This window comes from Aegilops tauschii, chromosome 6 (genome assembly GCF_002575655.3).
Source record: "Aegilops tauschii subsp. strangulata cultivar AL8/78 chromosome 6, Aet v6.0, whole genome shotgun sequence".
In the NCBI taxonomy this organism is placed as follows: Eukaryota; Viridiplantae; Streptophyta; class Magnoliopsida; order Poales; family Poaceae; genus Aegilops; species Aegilops tauschii.
Genome location: NC_053040.3, coordinates 111,510,180 through 111,537,835, shown reverse-complemented (window position 1 = coordinate 111,537,835; position 27,656 = coordinate 111,510,180). Strand labels below are relative to the sequence as shown.

Below are 27,656 nucleotides of genomic sequence, written 5' to 3'. Positions count from 1 at the left end.
AGGAAAGAGGGTGTTGGGTTCGAGAGGAAAATGAATGTTGATGGCTCCTACTGGAAGCCTGAGCAGTACCCCAAAACCACATGGGTTGCTGCAAAGGGACCTTCAATGGATCCATCCACCTTATCTGGCTTCACTTGTGCTAACCCTATTATCATTGATGAATCCTTTGATGCAAACTATAACCTATTTAAGAATCAGAATGGTGAAGTGTTTGCCATGTATATTGGTACTAACTGCAGGAATGGGCCACCTATGAAGAAGATCTGGGTTCCCAAAAGTTGTCTTGAGAATCTTCCTGTGAATGTCATCATGACACCACCTGGGAAGAAGACAAATCCTAGACCAAAGGCTTCATACAGACAGAGGACTCACCTGAGTCACCCTAACGCCAATGTGTTGCAGGGAAACCATACTCAGACTTACGAATATGAGCGTGTTTCTTCAAACCACTATGTTCATAAAACTAAGAACTATTCTGCTTATTCATATGAGTACTATTCACCTCCTGCAAGGCTATTTACTAGGGCTTCAAAGCCGAAGTTCTCAGATGCTGCACTTAGACTCATTGCTTCTAAGCCACCCCTGAAGATGTGGGTGGTTAAGAAGAATTAACTTTCTTTTGCAGGGAAAGGTCTCCAGCCGAAAATCAAAGGCGTCTGATGCTATTGCTGGGGACCTAAAACATCTTATACGGCGCAAGATCAAATTCCCAAATGGTCTCACTATGTATTTTGTTCCTGAATCGTTTGCCAATCATCCTATCAGTCCTAATCTTGATTTGAGCTTTGATAATCCTCTTGCCCGTCAAATGTTTATGCTTCACAATACTCTTGGTGAAGCCTATCCCCCTAACTGTACTGTAGGGTATGACACCTCATGCTTCAGAATGGATTATGGACAGCGGATGCACTAATCATATGACTGGTGATCGAAGTCTTCTCATGGACTCAACTTTACGTCCATCTGACAAGAGTCACATTACATTTGCTGACACTGGTAAAAGCAAGGTATTGGGTCTAGGTAGAGTTGCAATCTCAAAGGATCAACACATGGATAAAGTGATGCTTGTTGAATCCCTTGGTTTCAACTTAATGTCTGTCTCAATGCTTTGTGACTTGAACATGATTGTGATATTTGAAAAATATCGTTGCCTTGTACTAATGGAATCTGACAAGTCTCTAGTCTTTGAAGGGTACCGGAAAGATGATCTGTACATGGTAGATTTCTCAGCAGGGCCACAGCTTGCCGTATGCCTTCTTGCAAAAGCTTCAGAGTGTTGGCTCTGGCATCAGAGGCTAGGGCATGCTGGCATGAGGAACTTACACACTCTCGCAAAGAAGAAGCATGTCATAGGCATCGAGGGCGTCAAGTTCAAGAAGGATCACTTGTGCGGTGCCTGCGAAGCTGGAAAGATGACTAGGGCCAAGCATCCCTCGAAGACAATCATGACGACATCTCAACCCTTCGAGCTGCTACACATGGACTTATTTGGCCCTACTCACTACTCTACTCTCACTACTACTGCTTGTCTTTATGGCTTCGTCATTGTTGATGATTACTCAAGATATACGTGGGTGCATATAATTCTCTACAAGACTGAAGTGCAGGATGTCTTCAGACGCTTCGCCAACCGTGCCATGAACAACTATGGCGTCAAGATCAAGCATATCAGAAGTGACAACGGCACTGAGTTCAAGAACACCGGCCTCGACCTTTACTTGGATACATTGGGAATCACTCATGAGTTCTCCGCTCCGTACACCCCTCGGCAGAATGGCATCGTGGAGCGCAAGAACAGAATGCTCATTGAGATGGCTCGGACGATGCTCGATGAATACAAGACACCAAGAAAGTTCTGGCCTGAAGCTATTGATACTGCATGTCATGTCATCAACCGTGTTTATCTTCACAAGCTTCTGAAGAAAACATCCTATGAACTCCTCACTGGTAAGAAGCCAAATGTCAGTTACTTCAGAGTATTTGGTGCTAGGTGCTAGATCAAGGATCCACATCACACTTCAAAATTTGCACCGAAAGCACATGAAGGTTTTATGCTCGGTTACGGAAAGGATTCGCACTCCTACAGAGTCTTCAACCTCTTTCACTATAAAGTGGTTGAAACTGTGGATGTGCGGTTCGATGAAACTAACGGCTCACAAAGAGAGCACCTGCCAAATGTGCTAGATGAAGTCCCGTCTAGTGAATCTATCAAGCTTATGGGTACTGGAGAAATCATACCGTCTGAAGCACAGCCTGAAGAGGAACTTATCATTTCTGAACCTAATCAACCTGAAGACAATGCTCAGCCTGAAGACAATCCTCCCAACGATGACAATGATCAACAAGAACAAAATCTTCGTCCAGTTCATCCTCGTGTTGCAAAGGAAGTGTAGATTGAGAAGATAATTGATAGCATCAATGCGCCTGGTCCACTCACTTGTTCAAGAGCAACACAGCTAGCAAATTTCTGTGGGCACTTTGCCTTTGTCTCAATATCTGAACCCAAGAAAGTTGTTGAAACCTTCATGGAACCTGAATGGATTCAAGCTATGCAAGAAGAGCTTCAACAGTTAAGGCTGAACAATGTCTGGGAACTTGTCAAGTGTCCTGACCCCCGCAAGCACAACATAATAGGCACAAAATGGATATATCACAACAAACAAGATGAGCATGGTCAAGTTGTCAGAAACAAAGCTCGTCTCGTTGCTCAAGGATACACTCAAGTTGAAGGGATTGACTTCGATGAAACATTTGCTCCTGTGGCTAGGCTTGAAGCTATTCGCATATTGCTAGCCTATGCTAACCATCACAACATCTTGCTGTATCAAATGGATGTGAAGAGTGCATTTCTCAACGGCAAGATTGAAGAAGAAGTGTATGTTGCACAACCTCCCGGCTTTGAAGATCCAAAACATCCTGATATGGTGTACAAGCTAAACAAGGCACTGTATGGCCTCAAACAAGCCCCTCGCGCTTGGTATGACACACTCAAAGACTTCCTGAAGAGCAAAGGCTTCAAACCTGGTTCCCTGGATCCCACACTCTTCACGAAGACATACGATGGTGAACTGTTTGTGTGCCAAATATATGTGGATGACATTATCTTCGGCTGCACCAACCAGAAATACAGTGATGAGTTTGGACACATGATGCAAGAGCAATATCAGATGTCCATGATGGGTGAGCTGAAGTTCTTCCTTGGTCTTCAAATTCGTCAGCAAAGAAATGGCATCTTCATATCTCAAGAGAAATACCTCAAAGATTGCCTGAAGAAGTTTGGAATGCAAGACTACAAAGGTTACATGACGCCAATGCCAACCAAGAGTCATCTGGGTCCTGACGCCAATGGTAAAGAGTTCGATCAAAAGGTATACCGCTCCATGATTGGTTCTTTACTTTATTTATGTGCATCTAGGCCAGATATTATGCTTAGTGTTTGCATGTGTGCTCGATTCCAAGCGGCACCAAAGGAATCACATCACTTAGCTGTGAAGCGAATTCTTCGATATTTGGCTTACACCCCAACATTAGGATTATGGTATCCAAAGGGCTCGGAATTTGATCTAGTTGGATTCTCGGATGCTGATTATGCTGGTGACAAGGTGGATCGCAAGTCTACATCAGGCACGTGTCACTTTCTGGGACGATCACTTGTCTGTTGGTCTTCAAATAAGCAGAACCGTGTATCACTCTCCACTGCTGAATCTGAACGCATTGCTGCTGGATCTTGCTGCGCTCAGCTTCTATGGATGAAGCAAACACTCAAGGACTATGGCATCCAGCTGAAACAAGTACCACTCTAATGCGACAACGAAAGCGCCATCAAGATTGCCAACAACCCAGTTCAGCACTCGAAGACAAAGCACATTGAAATTCGTCATCACTTTCTCAGAGATCATGTCATGAAGGAAGATATTGATATCATACACGTCAACACTGAAGAGCAGCTGGCAGATATCTTCACAAAGCCCTTGGATGAGAAAAGGTTTTGCAAGTTGCAGTGTGAGCTAAATATCTTGGAATCCTCAAATGTCCTGTGATCAGGCACACATCCTAACACTTATGCATGTTGATGACTTAGATGTGCAACACACGAAGTAAAGTATATCTTCAATCAATGAAGACTTACATTCTAAGTGTGAATACATTAACGCGGAATTTGACTTCGGAGCGCCACGATAATTGTGCGCCGTGTCTGGGTCTAATACTTCCTATATGGTGGGTAACGCCACCACCAAATTCTTCTGTTTGAAGTGTTTTCTCATGGCGTTACATTTGTTATGTCTTCGCATTTGGTTTGTCTTCAATTTCAACATGTCTTCATGATTATCTTCACTATGTTGATTTGGTTGCATTCTGATATATACATATATTAGTGTTCTGTCCTCTACAGCATTCACTTATAGATATGTCTTCTCGTTTGAATCTTTTGAACTAAGTGAATGTGATCGGACCCTAACCTCTCTATGCTTTGTACCTCAAACTCTATCTATCCAAATCATATGCATTCTGTTGAAACTGTCGAATGTCTTCTATGCGTCCTTGTCAGCAGAAGATACAGAGACAAACATTAACTCTGTTTTAAATGTTCAATTCTTATTGCCTGAAACCCGGAGAAGCCGGAACGACCACCCGACAGTCCAGGTGGGCGTGGGAACGTGGGACAACTCTCAATGTGTTGCATGTTCGCCACGTGTCCCTCAGATGTGAACCGCCAGGGGCACCTACGTAATTGCGTTGTGCCGTCCCTTTCCCTATAAATACACATCCAATCGCGGTCAAAATCCTTCTTCCACCTCTCCACCTTGATAAACCCTAGCGCCACCGCTAGCTCTCGACAACGCCGGCAACGAAGCGCTTAGCTACCGCGACCTCTCCGACGCTGTCTTCACGCCGGCCGCGGACAACGTCTTCTCCGCCGTCGCCGTAGGTGTCCTTCGTCGCCAAGTTAGGGCGCGGAAGATCGAACTGCTCGGCCTCATCTTCTACTCCGTCTAGCAGTTCATCGTGTGGTAAATTAAAACCCTCTTTTTACCGTCTTTTTGATCCTATAGGTTCATCCTTTTTACCAAAAGTGGTTTCTGCCTCCACAAATTTGGATCTATCCTGTCTGCATCTCATATGATGCCTAGTATATTCACTTATGCTTCATACGTAGTTAGATTCCTCACTTGTACTTATTCTTGGATTCGTACAAATCTGGAACCAACTCTCAACTTATAAGTGAATGTCTTCACGCTATGAGGTCAATGTCTTCTAAACTGATTTATCTTCAAAATCTTCTGAGAATGCATATGACCTCTTCCCCTTCCCTCGCATCTCTAATGTTGTCACAGGTACATGTCCGTGGGAGAATCCCTTGGTTCTCATAGTCTGCATTCATTTGCAGAATTCTTACAGCATCACATCAACTCTCCTGAAGCCAGTTCCTGTCTGACCAGCAGACGGAAGCCTTTGACAGTGTTGAAGCCTTTCAGTCTGAACCTCATGGCAACAGAGAAATCTGCAAGGAAGGGTGGCAGACAACACCGTGGGAACACATCAAGAGATTTGCCTCCTGACCTCTATGAGCTGTATAAAACAGATCCAGAGGAGGACTACAATCAGCGAAAAACCCGAATCCAATGGATTCGAAGATATTGGCAGAACAATGGTACAAGTACAGGTTCGTGACCCAGGAATATGCTGAGAAGAATGCCATCAAGCGACCATGGGGAGACATCTTGTACAAAAATCTTCCACCCAGGTCCAGAGCTAAAGCCATTGAACAAGGCTTCTACCCTTGCATGGTCCGTGGACCACAGCCTGCAGATGCCGACCCATCTTCATTGCTATGGTGTCGTGACGACAATCTGTTTAAGCGCAACTTCCAGTTTGCCAAGAACTCGGCCAAAGAAAACAAGAAGTCGCGGGGATTAGACTTCAACCCCGGTCCCTCTGCTCCTCATGCTGATGGCACACGCGAAGCAGAACCCAATCTTGTTGGGCCCTTCTACAACCTAGAAGGTCTCATCACTCATATTATGGTTCAAGGGACAGCCGTGGATGAACCTGCAGACGACGCTGATTTTGACGAAGCGCCTGCACCGCCGAAGCCAAAGAAGCTGAAGAAACCCAAGGCTTCGAAGCCTTCCCCTGCACCAAAAGCTTCGCGAGTGAAGCCTCTGGCCACTGCTCCTCCTGCACCAAGTGTGCAGTCTGAAGATCACTCACGCATCTCCAAGTCCGAGAAGAAGAAAAAGAAGCCTATGCACTCCACTGGTCCAGCTCTAACCCCTGCTGCTGTTCTGAGGAATGAGAATGACGCCATTGATCTGTCAAGTGACGACGATCTTGCTGATGACGCTCTTGAGCAGCTGATAAAGAACAAGCAAGAGGCGAAAATCTTTAATGATTTGCCTCTCTTTGATGTGGAAGTATTGAACAACTTCATTGATGAGTGGTTTGACACCCCCAATCTCAGCTTTGACGATCTGCAACTTCCCATTGGCCTAAGTGTCTCCTTCCATGGAGCCATTGCTCCTGAGCTGGCTCTTGCTCAGAAAATTGTTGAGCTGAAGCATAAGATCGATTATGAAAAGGCTCAGTTCAATAAGCACATGGCCAAGCTCAGCGTAACAGACGTCCAGAACTTCAAGGTCATGCTGCATGAGCTCAAGGAAGCGTTTCACAAGAAACGTGAAGAAGCCAAAGGTTCTCGTGAGCGCATGAAGATTCTCGCTGCTAAGTGTGTTCAAGCTTACAATGAAGCTGAGAAGCGCAAGGCACTTGGGCGTCCTGGCATCGACCCCAAGATGGCTGCCAAGAAGAAGAAGTCATCTGTGGACCAAGCTGAACCAACCAGGCGGGAAGAACCTCGCATTGTCTTCCCAGCCAGTATGACGGGCGTGAAGCCTAAGGTCCCCACAGTGGCTTCAGAGCTTCAGAAGACAAGGGCAGCTGAAGCCAAAGCTAGAAAGCGCAAGACCAAGAACACCACTGATGATGCTCCACCCACCAAGAAGCGCAAGACCAAGAAGAGAGATCGGGCTGCTCCCACAGAGCCCCTTGTAGTCGAGCCGATTTCTGTTGCTCGTCCTGAATCTGCACAACAAGAACGTCAAATGATAGTTCATGAGCCTGCTTCCACAGAGGCTCCTGAAGCTGAAGACATTCCAGCTGTTGATCCCACCGCAGCTGAAGACATTGGTCATCCTGACAATGTTGAAGATGATGAAGTCCTTCCTCAGATCGAGCACAATGTGGTATCATCGCCTGTTCTTACGAACAGCGAACTCATCAGCATTGGTCGTCCATTGACGCCAATTGCTCAGGATGACTCATGGGCTGATCACCCACAAGACTCCCCCCGTCAAGCAGAAACACCAGTTACTCCCCCAACTCAAGCCACCACTCCGGTGATTGAAGATGAAGACTTTGTGGCCCAACCAACTCCATCTCCACAAGCGTCGCTAGCATTCCGCAGGCTTCGCAAAGGACCAAGGCCACAGGTCTCTCTGTCAAGTGTTCCAGAAGGAGAAGAGCGCCAATCTTTTTCACGCCAAGTTTTTCTTGAAGCCTCTCCAACTGTGAACAATCCTGAGTCTGAAGCCAAAGCGGCTGAAGATATTCCGGTTGCATCAGCCGATGACCAAGAAGAACCAAGAGAAGAAGAAGAACGTGTTGCTACACCCCCAACCAACCAAGTTGTTCTCGAGGAGAACATGTCTGACCCTCCAGCTACTCAAGTGGAGGTTAACAACATTGAGGCGACCACCAACACCAACCCTGAAGCCAATGACGTTGTCATGGCTGACGCTAATGTGGTGCCTGAAGTGATTGCACCTGAAGCCAATGCTGCACCTGAAGCACTTATCCCACCTGAAGCTATTGTGCAGCTTGAACCTCATGTCAATGAAAATGTTGATGCAAATGTGCCCCCTCCAAGGCCTCATACTGTTGCACTGGCATTTGACTGTGGTCAGCCTCTCATGGTTCGATGGCCTATTCTGGTGCCTCCGCCTGCTGCTGGTCCGCAATTTGACTATCATGTCGAGCACAGGCCTCAGCTCCAGAAGCCTAAGCCAAGACTGCCCAGGTTTCCAGGTACTGCCACTTCACCAGGGTCCTTCAATGCAAATGGCTTCATTGCGCACAACACTTTCTTTGACAGCGCCAAGAACCCCTATTCCAAGCCAAGGATTTCATCACATCGGTTCTGGAGCTATCAGCAGCGCAGTTATTATTCATGTGTTCTTTATGATCAAGGGCGCATCTTCCCTCATATGCGTCTTGACTGCGAAGCCATTGCTGGATTGCCATGCCTTGAAGAAGCCCTTGACTGCTTCCGTGATGCTGGCTAGCTAAACTTTGTGACTGATAAGGAGCATTGGAATGAAGAGCTTCTGCTGCAATTCTATGCCACCCTCCACATTTGCGGCTACAACAGGGATCCGAAGACTTGGGTCCTTCAGTGGATGACAGGCAATGTCCATCATACAGCCAAAGCTCTTGATATCATTGAGCTAACTGGCCTGCCCACTCCATGTGAACTATATGAACCTGGTTGTCAGAATCACCGCAATGCATTGGAGAGCATTTTTCAGAAGCCAGAGCCCAACATGAGCCAAATGCTGAGCATGATGAAGCCTCTGCCCCATGACGCTGATTACCCAAAGGAGTTCTTTGTCGAAGACCTTGAGTATCTGCCCCGCACCATTTATCATATTATCAGGCGAACTCTATGGCCTGTCAAAGGACATTCTTCAGCAGCGAAACTTGAAGGAGCAATGAAGACTTTGGTCTTTTATATCTTCAATGGCATCAGCTTCAATGCTCAAGACTTTTTTATCAGGCAGTTGGCTGCATCAGGCTCTGATCTCTTTGGACTGAAGTTTTACGCTCCATGGGTCATGCGTCTCATCAAGCTACATTCAGCTGTCAACTATCAGCCCTTTGCTCGCAACCATCTGATCTTTCTGCCAGAGGTTGATATGTCAGTTGAAGCCATATACCCAGAGCCTGCCAAGGAGCCTGTTTGTCTTCACAATGCTGATCACCAAAGCTTCACGCAACCCATTGAAGGAGTCCAGGCAGTCACTCGTGTTTATCCTTTAGCTGGCAACACACGCTTACCTCACCGTGCTCAAACTGAAGCCACTGAAAGCACTATTGCTCAAAGGCCTCGGAAGCGATCTCGTGTTCTTAATGACCGAGAAATTCTAGTTGCCCTGCATCAGAAACAGGATAAGCATCACTACTGGCTGAAGCGGCAGATGCAAAGCCTCTTGGTGGACGTCAATCGCATTCGCAATCTTGCCACCAAGAATGCCTTTGTTACACATGAAACCTGTCGGAGGTCATGGAAGAGTTTGACATTGCTGAGTGCTGAAGCAGATCTTCAAGACGATGGCTTCACTGAAAGATTCAGGGCCCGTTCGGACTGCAGGTTTCTAAAACAAAGCAACAGGAAAAAGTGTAGGATCGGGGATGAGGCATAAGTGCAAAACATAGGATCAGAAAATAGTGGAAACAGGCCGATGTGTAAAGTAGTATGCTATGAATATTTTATTGCCCGTGATAGGTTCTTCTACCGAGCTGGCTCCATGCAACGATTTTTTTTATTCGGCAAGCTAACACCTTGCCTCGAGCTTCCACGCGAAAACAAGAGCTTGGAGTGGATTTTATTTTTCCCGTGAAATCTGTACGGAACTGCAGGAATCAAAACCTTTCCTCCATTTTGTTGTAGAGCTTTCCTTCAACCCGAACGCACCAAGTGCATAAAATCCTGTAGGACCTGATTCCTATAATTTTTCCTGCACTTCAAATGCACCCTCAATTTTGACACCACTCCCCCAAGGAATGCCAGAGTGATAGATGATCAAGATGATGCTACTTCACCACCTCCAACTTCAGCGCGTATCGACACTGCTCCAAGTTCTTCTGCACCGCCAAACCCCGACGCCGACCCTACAGCTTCTCCTACTCCTTCTGGGAACGAGTAGAGGCTCTATGTCTTCAAACCTTTTTGGTCCTTACTTACAAAAGGGGGAGAAGCATATGAGTTGATAGTCTTCAAGCGGGTCCACATGGGAGGTTGCTTTATATTTTGCCTAGTGTTTACAACTCTCGCTTTTGATACATTTGGTTCTTTGAGTTGTAACACTTAAACTTGATGGTCGTCTACTACTTGTTTGCTATTCTGTGATGCGGTGATAAATTCCGCATGTGCGATGATAAATCCCGCACGAAGTCATATTGCAGACGTCCATTTTTCATTATGCATGTCATTATCTTTGTTATATCAAATCATGCATGATGAATTGTCTTCATAAGTTGAAGAGGATCTCCACAAGTACAACATGCCATGTGCATTTGCATTCCAAAAGCAAAGTGCTTATATGCACATCTTCAGGGGAGCCTTTTGCTACTTATGAAGACAATACATTTATCCTTTACAATTTCACATACTTTTATCCCCGTTGAAAACTTCAACCAGTTTGTCATCAATCACCAAAAAGGGGGAGATTGTAAGTGCATCTAGTGCCACCCCTGGTTGGTTTTGGAGTATTGACGACAAACCTGGTTGAGGGACTAATGTGTTTGTGAGAATTGCAGGATAACACAGGTAGTAGTCCCTCATTGATTCGGTTTACCTACCGGAGATGACCCCTAAAAATGTATGAAGACATTGAAGACAATGGTGGTATGTGAAGATATTCACATTGAAGACTATGACAAGAGAAGGCATTGCGTGAAGACTATGGAGCGCGAAGACTTACTTGTTTCGTTGTTTCCTTTTCTTCTTTGTTGAGTCGTAGGAACCACCGTACTGTTAAGTGGGGTCTCAGTGAACAAAGTCAGAGTGACTGAAGTGATGCTCAACCAAATCCTATGTCTTCGAGTGAAGACAACGAGAGCAAATCTTATCCAGAGCTGGATGAGTCAGCTTTACTTGTAGCCCAAGTCAAGCTGCCGCGTGTGTTTAAAATCTGACCGTTGGAACACGTGTCAGTTCCTTAGTGACCCAGTGTCATTTCGGACAAATCAGGTCGGGTTGCCTAGTGGCTATAAATAGCCCACCCCCTACACCATAAATTGATGGCTACTCAGAGTTAGTGCACGGCTTTTGTCGTTTGAGAGCAACCCACCTCCGAAGCTTTTGAGAGAGAGAAATCCTTGCGAGGACAAAGCCCAAACACCCAGAGCCAAAGAGTGTTAGGCATCACTGAAGTCTTTCTGTCCGCGTGACCTAAAGACTTGTCACACTTGAGGACTGTGAATTCTCCAGCCGGTTAGGCGTCGCGTTCTGAGCATCCAAGAGTCATTGTGGATCGCCGGTGAACGAAGTTTGTGAAGGTTTGGAAGTCTACCTTGAAGACTTACCAGAGTGATTGGGCGAGGACTGGGTGTCCTTAGCTCAAGGGGAATAAGGTGAAGACGCGGTCTTCTGAGTTGAATCTCAGCCTCCCTAACCAGATGTACAGTTGTCACAGCAACTGGAACTGGTCCAACAAATCCTTTGTCTTCACCAAATGACTGGTTCTATCCTATCCCTCTCTTTACTTACAGTATGTCTTCGTGAAGTCATTGCCTGCTTGCATTACCCGTTTGACTTCACTGTGTGACTTCCATCGTTGATTGGCTTCATACTATCTTCCGTCCTGATCTTTACTACCTAGCTGCTATTAGTCTTCGTACTTTCACTTTATTGAATACTCCCTCTGTCCCAAAATTCTTGTCTTAGATTTGTCTAAATACGGATGTATCTAGTTACGTTTTAGTGGTAGATACATCCGTATCTAGATAAATCTAAGACAAGACTTTTGAGACGGAGGGAGTACTTGACTATGGCTTGCCTAGTGTAGTCTACCTTCCGCTGCATATCAATAGGTTCATTTCTGGTGTTTGTCTTCGAAACTCTCATGTTTTGAAGACTTTCATAAAAATCGCCTATTCACCCCCCCTCTAGTCGATAACTAGCACTTTCACTATCTATGAATTTTATTAAAAAAATGTACGCACTGTTTAGCGCGCGCTGCATTTTAGCACGGCCGCTGGAGCTACGCGCGCGTGCTTAATTTTGACGCGTCTGCTGGAGCCAGCGCTGCCGGCCGCGCCAAACCAGGCGAACGGCGCGCGGCAAATGCCTTTTTTGCGCGCGGCGCGTTGCGCGGCTGTTGGAGATGCTCTTAGACCACTGCCTCGCCTAGATTGATGGGCTTCTGTAGTTCTATTGTACGTTTGATGCACTTTGCAAAGCACGGTTTCTTGATCCAGATATTGTATTCTTGTCGTCGCCGCCGTCCTTACTGCACCCCTGTTCTGGGTCGCCGTGGCGGACGGGGTTGGACGGCCCGGGCGCCTCCTCGTCGCTGTCGTCGAGGATGACAACGCCACTCTCCTCGCGGCCAAGGCGCCGGGCGGCGATCTCCTCGAGGGCGCGGTGCTGGCGCTCCATCTCCTGCCGGACGTAGTCATCCCGCACCCATTTGAGGTCGGTCTCCTAGTCGGCGGCCATGGCCTCGTGCTCCTTCTTCACGGGAAGGAGCGCCGGCTCGGTCTTCGGCTTGATGAGGCGGGAGGAGAAGGGACGCCGTCCTCGTTGATGACGAGGGCGCCGCCGCGGGTGCGCCACCCGAGCGGCGTTTCCTGTGGCTCCGGCTTGACTGGGAGGAGCGCCGGCGACCCGGAGGAACGGGAGCCCGGCGAGGAGAAGGGACACCGTCCTCGTTGATGACGAGGGCGCCGCCGTGAGTGCGCCGCCCGAGCGGCGTCTCCCGTGGCTCCGGCTTGACTGGGAGGAGCGCCGGTGACCCGGAGGAACAGGAGCCCGACGAGGAGGAGGACGCCGTCTCCATTCGCCTCGGTGTCCAGGAGCTGCCGCGGCGGCGAGAGAAGGAGGAGGGCACCGAGTGCTCCAACCGTGGCGAGTTGCAGCCCTTGATGTGCTCAAGGACAGCTTCGAGCGTGCGCCCGGGGATGCCCCACCATTGACTCCGCCAACGCTGAGCTTCCACGAGCCAGGCACCCGCATATCCGGCGGCGCCGGGTAGTCCGCCTCGTTGAGGAGGCGGGCTTCCACCTCGTGCAGGTGACGGCGGCCGAAGCCATTGGCCGCCGCTCCGTCACCGAGGTAGCGCTCGGCCATGGTCGTCAGAGGAGGCGCTGGGGGAGAGGGGAGAGGGGCGTCGGCGGCGAGAGGGCGAGAGGGGGAGAGGGGCTGTGTGTGCGGCCACCGGCGAGGGAGGGACGGCTTTTATAGCAGCGGGTGAGCGGCGAGCGGGCGGCAGCCGTGTGTACGCGTGGCAGGAGGGCGCGGGGCGCGTCGGCGCGCCTTCACTGCGTTGCCCGTGAGGAATCAATGGAAGGCTGACCGGCGGCGGCCTTCGCATTGATTCCCCGCGGGAAAACGAGGCGATGAGGACGACGAACGCGCCTAGTCGCTGACTCGACGGGTCCACAAAGATTTCGCGCCACGCCCCAGCGCGCCGGGTTCGACCTTGGTCCGCCGGTGCCAAATTCGTCCCTAACCGGCGAAAAATGGGCTTCTGGAGGTGCGACTGGGCCTTTTTTCACGCTGGTGATAAAAATGGGCCTTGGGGCCTAGGAGGGGAGTGGAGATGCTCTAAGGCTACCCGTTTCGGCGGATTTTACCAAAAAAAAAGCAGATGACTCTTTTTTTTAACATCAGTAGGGACGCAAGCGCTCATATACGTGCATACATTCACACCTATGAATGCACACACGCATACCCTATCCCTATGAGCACCTCCGAGAGACCGAGCCAGCATATCATGTTGAGATTTACGAAGTCACCGTAGGTGCCTCGTCGTCGACGGGAACGTCTCCTCCCACTGAAAGCGCATCGCCGAAAATCCTAAAATAAATTCAAGAATAATGCGAGCACCGGGACTTAACCTTGGTGGGCTGGGATATCACTATCCCTCTAACCATCCAACCACATGTTGATTCGCAATTAGCAGACGACTCTTGATCCTGCAGCCGTGTTACCAATTTTTTTTAGCAGACTACTCTTGATACTGCGGCCGTGTCACACTTGCTCCTAGCCATGAATGGTTAGATCCATAGCATCATGTGCCGTGTGTATAGCACTCCTCTGGCAATGGCGCATGTCGTCTGTATGACACTACTCTGTCGATGGCGCATACGGCTAAACACTCATGTCACCGAAGTATGCCGATTAGTGGCGGTCGCCGCATCTCAAGTGCCCACGATCATTCATGCCATGTTTTTTCGCTGCCCACGCCTATAAAATCATTGTCGCCGTGTTTGAATACTCCACTTCCCCTCCCGTTGCCATACACATCATGTCCATAACCTTCATTTTTCTCACCACCACCCACATCCTCCACTTCCCTTCCCGTTGTCATGTCGCTTCCCCTGCGGGCGGACTTGGTACGACTCTCAGGGGAGGAGGAGGAGAAGCGGGTCGTGGACAAGGAGCAAGTAGAGGAGATGTGACACCCCAATTTTTGACCCTTTTTTTTTTTTTGGATTTTCTTTTGAATTGGCTCTGTCGACTTGAAACCTGATAAGACCATCCCTCTTTCTTCTCCAACTGGTTTATCACTCTCAAATCTTTCCCAAGACCATGTCATTTCCATACTAGCCCAACCCCAATCTTTATTTCTTGGAAATATTCATTTTCCTATTAAAGGAATAACCCTGTTTGCCCTAGTTTGTGAGGCGGCCTATATTTCTGTCTTTCCAAAAATTCTCAATAAATTCTTATAAATACCTTAACTCATCTAGACCTTGGACATGTAAAAATATTCAAGCTTCCATGTTCATGGTGAGCACACCATCCAATTCTTGCTTCTGGTCACATTTTCAGTTTGTGAAGTAACTATATTTTATATTGCTTCATAATTGTTTAATTTTTCAAGATCATGAACCCACTATATGACTTCCATCCACAAATTTTGAGATCACTTCATCTAGCCATATTTCGCAATAATTCTCTCAAGATTCTGTCCTGAGAGGACCTCCGTGAAGGAAGTACCATCTAGGTATTTCCAAAATGACATGAAATTGTACCAGGGCCTCACTATGCCTAAATCATCATCCTACACCAAATTTCAGCTCAACCCAATACTCCATGTGAGTGCAACTTCAAAACCTAGTTTCTGGCATAGTTTGTGAGTTGTGAAGCAACTACCTCCAAAACTTGTCCTAATTATCTCAAATTTCTCCAGCCCATATTACTTCCTACCTCATGACTCCGTGACAACCTTTCCAGACCATTCAATTATCCATTTGACCACATCATCTAGTCCAAGTTTCTGACCAGAAACTGTTGATGATGCTACTAATCAACACAAAGCTACTTTGGCCGATACAGGACCATAGTGGAGCTCCAGTAGGTAGGGTCTTCATGCCAGACATCTTTTGACAAGCCTGCATGCCCCTGGAGTGACATGCACTGTGGTGACCGGCTGGCATGCTGTTGGCCGCGCTCTGCACGTCGTTTCCCCTTGGGATCGCTCTCCTCGTCCGCTCCCGCGCGTCCCTGGTGCCGACCACCCTTCTCCTTCGTCCACCTAGCCCTCTGGACCTTTCCTCCCTCCTGCAGCGCACTTGTCGGACCTGAGCCGCCCACGGTCACGGAGGAACAGTGCGGCCCGAGTGGCCGACAACCCTTGTCCTCCCCGCGTCTGCCCCCCCCCCCCCCCCCCCCCCCCCCCCGCTCGCCTACATCGCTGGCCTCCCACTAACCTCTCTCGCCACCACCCAATCCCTCCGTGCACACACGCATGCCCAGCCTCCACCAGAGCTTCGGCAGGATCTCCATGGTGGCTCACGACCTCGGGCATCTTCCCCTGAATATTTAAGCCCCTCTCGAGCCTGCCTCTCCTCACCAACATCTTCTCCCTCACTCAATCGACCCCAGAGCCACTCAACCCAGCAAGAGAAGCCCTCCTTCCTCCGACATGAGCTCCACCACTCGGCCTCCGCCATGGCCAGCTTGCTCTGGTGCACTTCCGGACGAGCCAAGAATACCCTTGAGCTCCCCTTTCTCTCCTGGTGTCGATGCCCTCCTCCAAGCTCCGAATTCATGCTTGGACGGGCGACTCCTAAGACCACAAGGGCCACCACCGCAGGTAGAAGTGCATGCTCTAGCCAATGCAATCAAAAAAACCGATCTGATGAAAAAGACTAGACAATACATTTATATGTCAACACTCGTCCTCGTGTGTGGCTCCCTCATGCCTAAACATGGATCAAAAATGGGCTGCAATTTCATTGCGCCAACCTGGTCTTGAACTCAAGACCTCTTGCCTCTAATACCATGTATAAGTGTATGTTGTAGCCAATGCAACCAAAAGATCAATTTGATGAAAGAGACTAGGCAATACATTTATATGTCAACACCGCCGAAGAGGATGCGGCCGACACTGTCCGACCACCATTCAATGGGTTGCGAGTACGGGCGTGCTCGCCGTCGAGCGCTTGGTCCATCTTCGTCGTCTCACCGCTCAGCTTCCTCGTCGGCAAGCGACCATCAATAAGTCGTTGCCTCTCTGGTTCTCCCTCTCTCCCTCTTACAAACCTGCAGCCCGACCCCACCCGGCAGCCTCTCGCCCGACACCCGAATCATTTTCAAGTGAAAACATATTCTGGAAATAGGCCACCGTCGTGGCCTCTCCAGAGGTTTTCTGGAAATTCAATTTAATTCATTTTAAATCTATTTCGAGTCATATTTTGACCATTATTTTAACTAATAAAATATATGTTGTATGTAACAAAAATAATATCTTTGAAAACTACATTCAAATACGAATCCAACAATATAATTTTTGGTGACATGCCTTAACATTTTTCTAGTCAAATATGTGGTCAAACTTTGACCCAAAATACGACGGAGACTAATAAACCTAGAGGTAGTACTCTGTCTGGCAAAATAAGGAAAGCGCCTGCAATCACCCGACGGATCGTAGCTCCCGTGTCTGCCACCTTCCCTGCACGTCACGTGCTTCATGGGCCACCACCACTAGTTTTGCAACTAGCCCATTATTGCAATTTTATCACCGCAATAACTGGTCTGTTGAAGACCCTGGAGGACGAAGGCGAGGCGGTAACGTCCTCATCCCCGCAACACCGAACGAGAGATGCGCGTCGCCAGAGAGGAGGATGGCAGCGAGGTTGCAGCCGGGGTCGAGTACGATGGCCTTTGCCATCTGCTTCCACCACGCCCGTTGACCGCACATAGTGGGCCCACCGCGCTGGAGAGGAGGCGAGGCGACCTGGCGGAGCTGCGGCGCTCGCGCGGCGGCGGTGCCATGTCGGGGACGGGCGGCGTCACTACTCCCTCATCTGATAGGAGATCGTGGCGAATAACCGATGGTGATTTTTTTCTTGCAACATCCTCCTTGTTGCTACATCGTTGATGTTGCAAAACTCTCTTACATAACGCCTATGTAAAGATGAAGACAAAAAACTGCAACATTAGCTTTGTTGGAAAAAGAAAATCTACAACGAGATCTCTGTTGAGAAAAAAAAATCTATAACGATACCGCTGTTGCAAAAGTTCTGCAATATGAACTGTGTTGCAATTGCAAATGTCCAAGCGCAACATCATCCATGTTACAAAGCTGGCAGCTAAATTTGACCGTCGTCTTATATAAAATTCAGTGGCTCGCGAGGCGGTGGATCTTTTAAAAAGATCTCCCCAAAATAAAGGGGTAAAACAGCTAAATAAATACAGGGGAAAATTGGGGACCAACTCGTAAAATTTCGAAGGATTTCCTTCTCGTGCGTCTATTCTTTTAGAAACCGAATACCAGGCCGCCCCCGACTGCCCGAGGAGGCACGCACCACCTGGAAGCATCTGGAGGCGTGGCACCGCAGCCGCAGAGCAGCCGTCGCCCGCAGTTACCAGGCACCACCCCGCGGCGCCGTGCACCTCGCGGCGGCGGAGCACATACGAGAGCACGCAGTCGATCGGGAGGCGCCGCCGATGGACCCGTCCGACGTCGAGATGGAGCCCGCGGAGCATCCGCTCCAGCCCCAGCCCCAGCAGCCTCCGCCGCCGCCGCAGGCAGCGGCGGCCGGAGATGGGTGGAGCATGCTGTCCCGCGCCCGCGGGCTGCTCCAGGAGGGCCAGCCGTCCCTCGCGCTGCAGGCGGTGAGAACCCTCGCCTCACTCTCTCTGCCCTCACATCCCCTCTTCCCCTCCGCCTCCATTTCTTGCGCTTCGTCGCGTATCGCGACCCTCGCCGTGCGTGTCGGAACAGGAAATCCGCGAGGTGCACGCCCGCCAGAGGCTTGATCACGCGATTAGAACGGACGCGGCGGGTTTCCTCTGATTTCAGTTTCGCTTTGGATCGTCTGCTCCGTGGCGTAATCCGCCTTGGGGTTTCGCGGGGAGCGACAAAACAGGGGTTAGGTGGTATGATTCGTTCTAGGTCCTAGGGTTCTAGGCTTTGAGGTTTAGGGTTTGTTAGGTATTATTCGTGCCAGAAGATGTTTAGGTGTTTGGGTGGTGCCTCCCTACCTGCGCACCTGTTCTTTTCGGCTATATTCCCCTTAGGCTAGCAATGGTTGTCCTATGGTTCTCCTTTAGAGGTCAAAGGGAGGAAGATTATAAAGTGATGCTCAGGGAAATGCTTTCACTATGTTGAGTGCTCGTAGGCTCAGACAGATCTCACACCTATCAGTATTTCAACTTGCTATTTACTAATGGATTTCCATTAGCACACTGAGTAAGCTCTAGGGATGGTGTTTACAAACGTATGAGGATTGAGCTTGCAAAGTGGGGAAGTAGGACAGATGCATTGTAGCCTTAGAAATCTGTTTTGGCAATCCTTGTCAAGACTAAATTTCCGATTGTAATTGGCATGCCACAATGTAGATTCAAGTGTATTCCTCATGGCCCACGCAGTTACAATAGTTTCTGATTAACAAATCTTAAAAGAGTTTTGAGTTTCCAACTGCGCAGCTAGTTTTACTGCTCCCTCCGATCCATATTAATCGTCGCAATATGGATCGGAGGGAGTATTGATTGTTGTACTAAATCAGCGACACTTAATATGGATCGGAAGGAGTAATTAATTATTTTCTAAGTGTTTGAGTTTGCCACGCAGTTGGGTAGCTAGATTTAGTAATTTTCTTAGGGTAATTGTTAGACTTAGTTTCAATTTCATACAGTGTGTTTTTCTGATTATCTGTTTGTGCCTGCACAGTCCTGTGTCTGCTCTTTCTGTTCCCCCTTTGTTGGTTTGCTAGTTCCTTACCTTCTTTTCCTTCATTTTCTTGTAATAATGGGGAACCCCAAATAATTATCTTCTTTGATTGAGTTCAGAAATGTGGATGTTAGGAGACCTGCCATTTAATATTTATGTAAAGTTTGTTTCTTAACAAGGGTTCCATGAATTCATATTTTCTGAGAATGAACACCAATGCTCCACCAAAGTTTGGTGTACAACTTCAGCCAAGCATGCTTGAACTTATGAACAGGGATTATTTCCCTCATCCTTTACCCTTTAGAGATGACATGTATCTCAAATCCTATGAGTAGGAATAGGAAACGAGATGTCATTTGGTTGACACCAAAGGAATTTTTCCATTGAGTCTAGGCTCATTTTTATTTTCCTATGAAATGTGGAGGATAGGAACCAATCCTATGTAGGAATAGGAATCCATTCCTATGAACCAAAGGGCTCTAAAGGAAAAAATCCTATAAGAATCCTATCCTCTAGAATTCCTATGCGATTCCTCCAAACCAAAGGAGGCCTTATTAGTTGGTGAGGTTTGTATCTGCTAGTTTTTCTTTTGTTTGGGTTGTATGCTCGGTCACCTCTTCCATGATTGTAATCTATTACTCTATCTGGCTGTTATTTTTGGGCTCAATGTCTTAATGGAAAAACAGTTCAAGTGGGCTACCCCCCCTACCCGACCTTTCAAAAGAAGGTGTGAATCTGTGTTGTTTAAACTATTGAGCCGTTGTGAGGTCACACTGGCAAAGGTAGATTGCAATGGTTATCATATGGAGATGCGCTAAAGGCAAGAGTAGCTTTAATCTTATCCTTCTGCAGGATGCGGTTCTTCTGAAGCAAGTTTATGTCATGGCTCATATATACATTTGGTAGCCATGAAAGACCGTTTTTAACCATTTATAGTGAAGCCAAAAAATATGAATACAAAAGACACGAATGGGAAGTTAACAAGTTAGGATTTGATACCTTGGTGAAACCGCTCAGTCAATTGTGCTAATTTAGAACAGGATAGTACTAGCCCAACCTTACTAAATACGCTAGTATTCTGTGTAGCATTAGGATATTCAAGCCATGTTTGCATTGGACATATATGATTTCCTGTCTGATGTATAGAATAGACCTTTCCTAGGATGATCCAAATGAGGAATGTGCTGTCTTCGTCAGGACTTGAGTGCTGTGAATCCTGCACAATGGCATTCGCAGCAATGCTGCGATCCTCGCTATAATTTTCTGTTACTCTTATACGTGACTGGAATTCAACTTGTGCAAATTGATACTGACCACCAATACTCATTGGCATCAACAGCTGCTTTCCTATTGCGTTATTTCTTTCATTCCTCTGTCCAAAGTCATTCCCTAGTAAAAAAAGTACCAATAGGGACTAGACTCTCTGGTCTTTTGTTAAGAAGAAATGTTGGCACATACCCAGCGGAGCCAAGGCTCGAACGCGGTCGGCGGGCTAGGCTGCGCAGCCGGCTCCACGCCGCTAGCCAACTGGTCGATGCCCAGTTCCTGTTCCCTAGTCAAACACGATATGTTTGTAGCAATGGTGGGAAGGAGAAGCAACCCTGGGGGAGGTAAGAAACAGCAGAAATAGGAACGGATAAAGACCAGTGAACGAGAAGAAGGTTAAGAAGGCTGTGTGTGTGTGGGGGGGGGGGGGGGGGGGGGGTATAGTGCTGTAAGGGCTAGTGGAGGACGGAACTAGTGTTGTTTTGTCAAGGATACATGAATGAGTGGTATTTTGGAAAAGGACAATTTGCTTAGTGGTATAAGATCAATTTTCCCTTAACTTAAGTGCAGCACTAATAAGTGAAATTTGATGAGGTTTGCAATCTGCTTCTTAACTTGTATACGTCAATGAAAATAATATTGTGTGCCTGGTAAAAGAAAAGCTTGTGGGGGGTGCAAATATAGGAAGCTTCCAAATTGGCAACGTTTCTTGGCGGCGATTATTTTTTACTAAAATAGTAGGGTCTTCCTAATTTGTTTATGTATATTTTTGGATTATATTTTGCTGTACAAAGATAAAAACAAAATAAAAATCCAGAAAAGGAAAGCTAAGGTTACAACAAGCAACTGAGTTAGCGAAAGGCTCAACCCAGCGCCAGGGAGCTATATTTCTTCGTCTTAGCTTGATGAAGAAGCCACTGCAATTCCTCTTCGAATTTTTTTCCTGCATCTGTAGAGATGGGCCTGATGCCCTTGAAGATGTTGACCATTTCTTGTATTCCAGATTTCCCAAGCAACTATACTTGGTTGCGATTACTCTGATGATCCCTTTGCTACTTACTTTACATAAATTTCACCTTTCCTAGTTCTGCTAAGGAACTGAACTCTGGAATATTATGCAGGTACTCTTGGCCATAAGATCTCAAGGTGGTGAACAGGCTCTCATCCAGACTCTGAACCGTGCACGTGACCTCTACAGGCAGAGATCGCAACCTGCTCCAAACATTGATGAGCTCGCTTCTTTGCTCGCACAGTGTGCTATAGCAGAGGCTCAGTCATCAAACCCTAATCCACTAGCACCTGGTTCTGACCCTGTCACGGTGTTAAACTCTGACGAGGCCTGCATACTTGCTGAGTGTGGAAGGAAGCAGATTATCCTGGACGCCTTCAACGATGGCAGCAGCTTCATTTGCTTGAAATGTGGTGGGCTCTTCAGCACGTCACGCAAAGATGAGCACCTGGCCTACTGGTGCGGGGCCGCATGATCCTGGTGATAAATCCTTGCTACTGTATATGGGTGCTCACCCCAGACGGTGATCATGATGCGCATGATATTTCGTAGAACCTGCTCTCTTTTCCGGATACCGCTTCTCTACTGCAGGGATGCCAGAGATACATCTCCTGTTCACAGAAGCAAATACATAGCCAACCTAGAGCATTATGAACTGGAATCGACGCTTCATTGTGCCTTGCTGTGTTCTTATGGCACCTTTTTGCTGGTGGTATGGTAAAATCCTGATATGATCCTCTGTTATTTGCTCGAGGTTGTCAAAATCCTCATAGTCTGGTGAGGAAAATCTTCTGTCCGTCATTAGACGGCGTATACTCTATGGAAAGTTAGTTAACTGATGTTCTGTCCCTTTTAATTATGATCTGCTGATTCGGACACCGGGAGTTGGTATCCATGGGCAGATCTATAAGAAGATGGAACTCTGTTGTCACTACCTGCTACCGTGCTTTTCAGCATTGTTTCGGTTTCTGTTTCAGTTTCTTTTTATCCAATGCATGTGCCTGTTAGATTGTTGCTAGCAGTAAACATCTGCATGTTCTTTGTTTGAAATTTTGAATGAGCTCAGGTTACCACGAAACAGTCTAGGACTTGAACATGTCAGCGTGTGTTTCATGCCGGTGCTTTTGCCGAGGCTTCACTCGAAGGCAACGGAGGTCTATATAGACCGACAGCCACCCCCCATCTACAAACGTTAGTTCCTGCATGCCACATCTGTGAGACTCTGAGTCGCTTGAATCCCAAGTGGCCAGTCTTCTTTTCTGTCACCCTTGTCAAAGGAGGTTCAGCCTTGTTCAACAATTTTCTCACCAAATATGATAGTTGTATCTGCAACCTTCTTTTGTTTGATATCTGAGTCTGATGGCCAGAAAGCTGCCTGTCTTCAAAGTTTCAAAACCCGGAGCCATCTCCTGTAGCTGTTCAGGTAATTACTGATGATCCTCTATCATCAGTTAATGGCACATTGCCGTGATGTGTTCCATATACCATACTGAAAAAAGAAGAAACATAAGGTCCTCACATTGCCCAAGAAATTTGGTAGCCTGCCCGGGGTTCATCGCAGCTGAATCTGTGTTCCACACTGAAAGTTTTGGATGGTGGGGATATGAGTGTTCATATTCTGAAGGAGAAAGTTCCAGCGTCCAAATCAAAGGAGTGCCCATCCAAACCTACCAGAATTTGAGCCACTCCGAAGCAAACCTGCAGCGAAGTGAATTTTCACCTAGATTGCTTTCTCGCCAAACGTGCCAACTACTGATCAAACGCTTATTTATTTATTTCTCAAAAGAAATAAACTTCGTCTTATTCTACTTTGCTTAAATTAAGCTTGGCTTGGCTTGTCTGCCATCACATCCCAACCTGCGTTCCCCGGCCAACTCACGCCCTGAAAGGCTGAGATGTCATTCTGGTACGGTGAACCATTCTCTCCATCCGCACCACCCCTTGTATTTACACCATCGCTGCTCTTCACTCGGAGCACAAGATCACACGCATAAAATGGTGTAGGAAACACAGGGGCACAAGAACTCGAGCACCAGCCACTCCAGCTGTCTGCTCTGCTCATTGGTTTGGTTGGTTACCCGGGGTAGGGAGAGATGAAGGCAATGTCCGGGCCGAAGCTGCTCCTCGTCCGCCAGCCGTCGAGCAAGTACGGGAACGGGGCGGTGTCGCCGGCGACGGCCGCGTCCGTCTCCGGCCGCCGCTTCTGGCTCGTCGCGTTCCTCGCGCTGTTCACCTGCGCGTCCCTGCTCACGGTCTTCTCCACGGCGCGCGCGCCGTCCGGGGCGGCGTCGCCGCGGGTCACGTTCGCGGCCGGCGCCGGCGCGGGCAGCGCCATCGGCGCGTCGGCGGGCGGAGGGGCGCTGCCGGCGTACGTGTTCGACGCGCTGGTGCGGTACGCGGCGGCGGCGGGGGCGAACTCGACGGTGAGCATGCCGGAGGAGGACGTGCGCGCGATCGCGTCGGTGCTGCGGCGGCGCGCGCCGTGCAACCTGCTGGTGTTCGGCCTCGGCGCGGAGACGCCGCTGTGGCGCGCGCTGAACCACGGCGGGCGGACGGTGTTCCTGGACGAGAACCCCTTCTACGTGGCGCACATGGAGGGCGCGCACGGCGGGCTGGAGGCGTACGACGTCGCCTACGCCACCGCCGTGCGCGAGCTCCCGGACCTCCTCGACGCCGCGCGCGCGTCCCGGCGCGCCGAGTGCCGCCCCGTCCAGAACCTGCTCTTCTCCGACTGCCGCCTCGCCATCGGCGACCTGCCCAACCAGCTCTACGACGTCGCCTGGGACGTCATCCTCGTCGACGGGCCGCACGGGTACGCCGAGGCCTCACCGGGGAGGATGGCGGCGATCTTCTCGGCGGCGGTGATGGCGCGGACCAAGGGGACGGTGACGGACGTGCTGGTGCACGACTACGAGCGGGAGGTGGAGAGCATGTGCGCGAGGGAGTTCCTCTGCGACGAGAACCGCATTGAGGGGACCGGCACACCGTCGCTCGGCCACTACGTCGTGCGCGGCGGCGCCGCCGCCAACCGGGAGGCCTTCTGCGGGGCGCCACCGACCACGAAGAAGGCAAACTAGTCTGTCAGGGAATCGGCTTTCCACTTTGGTTCCTTGTACTTCGGTCTATTGTGTGCGCTTTGGCATTTTGATGCACCGTTGTAAATGTGGTGTGGTCTCGATCGGACAAAATGACACTTGTGGAACAACTGAACAAGTGATTTTCAAGGGGGGTTTTCCGGCATCATTTTTTTTTACATGGTAAGATATGTCTCATTTATATTGAAAGGATCACACTACAAGTCACGTATATATCGAAATGGCAAAACTGAAAAAACAAAACAGCAGAACGCTAACTTTGCACAAAGAAACACTAACCAAGAAGTAAAATTACAAATAAGACCAAAGGATCCTCTCTGACGAGCAACTTTAGAATGACATATTTAGCGCTCACGCACTTCTTTTTTCAAGAGCATATAAAAAAGTGTCATATTCTTATATAGAAGGCATAAACATGTTACAAGAAACATTCATATAATTTGATGCTACCGAGCTCTCAAGCCACGGGAGCATAGCCAAAGAAAAGAGTCGTTGTGTTCTAATTTATAGTACTATTTTTGTGTCTTTGAGTTGATCGTTACAATGTGTGTTCTTTTATCCTAAACACTTAATGTGTTTAGCTCAAGAGAATGAAGTACCACATATGGGCATCATGTGTGTTCGATGTCCATCAAACACCAGCAATTATCTCCGGTCGTTTGGTACTTGGATCGGTCGGATCGTGAAGACGTACGACTACATCAAACGCGTTGTGCTAACGCTTCCGCTTTCGGTCTACGAGGGTACGTGGACAACACTCTCCCCTCTCGTTGCTATGCATCACCATGATCTTGCATGTGCGTAGGAAACTAGCAGAAGTTGAACACAAGTGAGTTGTGGGCGATACAAGTCATACTGCTTACCATCATGTCATACTTTGGTTCGGCGGTATTGTTGGATGAAGCGGCCCGGACCGACATTACGCGTACGCTTACGCGAGACTGGTTCTACCGACGTGCTTTGCACATAGGTGGCTGGCGGGTGTCAGTTTCTCCAACTTTAGTTGAACCGAGTGTGTCTACGCCCGGTCCTTGAGAAGGTTAAAACAACACTAACTTGATGAACTATCGTTGTGGTTTTGATGCGTAGGTAAGAACGGTCCTTGCTCAGCCCGTAGCAGCCACGTAAAACTTGCAACAACAAAGTAGAGGACGTCTAACTTGTTTTTGCAAGGCTTGTTGTGATGTGATAAGGTCAAGACGTGATGAGATATAAGTTATGAGATGATCATGTTTTGTTGAAGTTATCGGCAACTAGCAGAAGCCTTATGGTTGTCTCTTTATTGCATAAGACGCAAGCGCTAAATAATTGCTTTACTTTATCGCTATGCGATAGCAATAGTTGCAAGAGCAATAGTTGGCGAGACGACCATGTAACAACACGTTGATAGATATCAAGATGACGGAGATCATGGTGTCATGCCGGTGACGATAGAGATCATGACGGTACTTTGGAGATGGAGATCAAAGGCGCAAGATGATCATGGCCATATCATGTCACATATTTTGATTGCATGTGATGTTTATCTTTTATGCATCTTATTCTGCTTTGATTGACGATAGCATTATAAGATGATCTCTCACTAAATTTCAAGGTACAAGTGTTCTCCCTGAGTATGCACCGTTGCCAAAGTTTGTCGTGCCGAGACACCACGTGATGATCGGCTGTGATTAGCTCTACGTTCATATACAACGGGTGCAAGCCAGTTTTGCACACACAGAAATACTCGGGTTAAACTTGACGAGCCTAGCATATGCAGATATGGCCTCGGAACACTGAGACCGAAAGGTCGAGCGTGAATCATATTGTAGATATGATCAACATAGTGATGTTCACCATTGAAAACTACTCCGCCTCACGTGATGATCGGACATGGTTTAGTTGATATGGATCACGTGATCACTTAGACGATTAGAGGGATGTCTATCTAAGTGGGAGTTCTTAAGTAATATGATTAATTGAACTTTAATTTATCATGAACTTAGTCCTGATAGTATTTTGCAAATAATGTTGTAGATCAATAGTTCGCGTTGTTGATTCCCTATGTTTTATATATGTTCCTAGAGAAAACTAAGTTGAAAGATGATAGTAGCAATGATGCGGACTGGGTCCGTGATATGAGGTTTATCCTCATTGCTGCATAGAAGAATTATGTCCTTGATGCACCGCTAGGTGACATACCTATTGCAGGAGCAGATGCAGACGTTATGAACGTTTGGCTAACTCAATATGATGACTACTTGATAGTTTAGTGCACCATGCTTAACGGCTTAGAATCGGGACTTCAAAGACATTTTGAACGTCATGGACCATATGAGATGTTCCAGGAGTTGAAGTTAATATTTCAAGCAAATACCCGAGTTGAGAGATATGAAGTCTCCAACAAGTTCTATAGCTAAAAGATGGAGGAGAATAGCTCAAGCAGTGAGCATGTGCTCAGATTGTCTGGGCACTACAATCGCTTGAATCAAGTGGGAGTTAATCTTCCAAATAAAATAGTGATTGACAGAATTCTCTAGTCACCATCACCAAGTTAGTAGAACTTCGTGATGAACTATAGTATGCAAGGGATGACGAAAACGATTCCTGAGCTTTTCATGATGATGAAATCGATGAAGGTAGAAATCAAGAAAGAGAATCAAGTGTTGATGATTAACAAGATCACTAGTTTCAAGAAAAGGGCAAAGGGAAAGAAAGGGAACTTCATGTAGAATGACAAGCAAGTTGTCACTTCCGTGAAGAAGCGCAAAGCTAGACTAAAGCCTGAAACTGAGTGCTTCTACTGCAAAGGAAATGGTCACTGGAAGCGGAAATGCCCTGAATATTTGGTGGATAAGAAGGATGGCAAAGTGAACAAGGGTATATTTGATATACAGGTTATTGATGTGTACCTTACTAGTGTTTATAGTAGCCCCTGGGTATTTGATACTTGTTCGGTTGCTAAAAATTAGTAACTCGAAACAGGAGTTACAGAATAAACAGAGACTAGTTGAGGGTGAAGTGATGATGTGTGTTGGAAGTGGTTCCAAGATTGATATGATCATCATCGCACACTCCCTATACTTTCGGGATTAGTGTTAAACCTAAATAAATGTTATTTGG

General features: G+C 47.8%; 2 protein-coding genes across 2 annotated transcripts; both read left to right on the top strand.

Moving 5' to 3' along the window:
- The first annotated feature begins 17,784 nt into the window (after positions 1–17,784).
- On the top strand, positions 17,785–22,393 carry LOC109766076 (uncharacterized). The gene is made up of 2 exons (XM_020324844.4): positions 17,785–18,127; positions 21,572–22,393. Exons 1-2 carry the CDS (start codon positions 17,960–17,962, stop codon positions 21,932–21,934), a joined length of 531 nt encoding a protein of 176 aa, XP_020180433.1. The 5' UTR covers positions 17,785–17,959; the 3' UTR covers positions 21,935–22,393.
- A 925-nt stretch (positions 22,394–23,318) lies between these two features.
- On the top strand, positions 23,319–24,683 carry LOC109766075 (protein IRX15-LIKE). The gene has a single exon (XM_020324843.4). It carries the CDS (start codon positions 23,553–23,555, stop codon positions 24,534–24,536), a length of 984 nt encoding a protein of 327 aa, XP_020180432.1. The 5' UTR covers positions 23,319–23,552; the 3' UTR covers positions 24,537–24,683.
- Positions 24,684–27,656: the final 2,973 nt, after the last annotated feature.

Excerpts from the sequence above, each read along its gene's own strand:
- LOC109766076 (XM_020324844.4), top strand. The coding sequence starts at position 17,960 with ATGGACCCGTCCGACGTCGAGATGGAGCCCGCGGAGCATCCGCTCCAG. Across the intron at positions 18,128-21,571 it reads CGTCCCTCGCGCTGCAGGCG|GTACTCTTGGCCATAAGATC; the intron begins GTGAGAACCCTC and ends AATATTATGCAG.
- LOC109766075 (XM_020324843.4), top strand. The coding sequence starts at position 23,553 with ATGAAGGCAATGTCCGGGCCGAAGCTGCTCCTCGTCCGCCAGCCGTCG.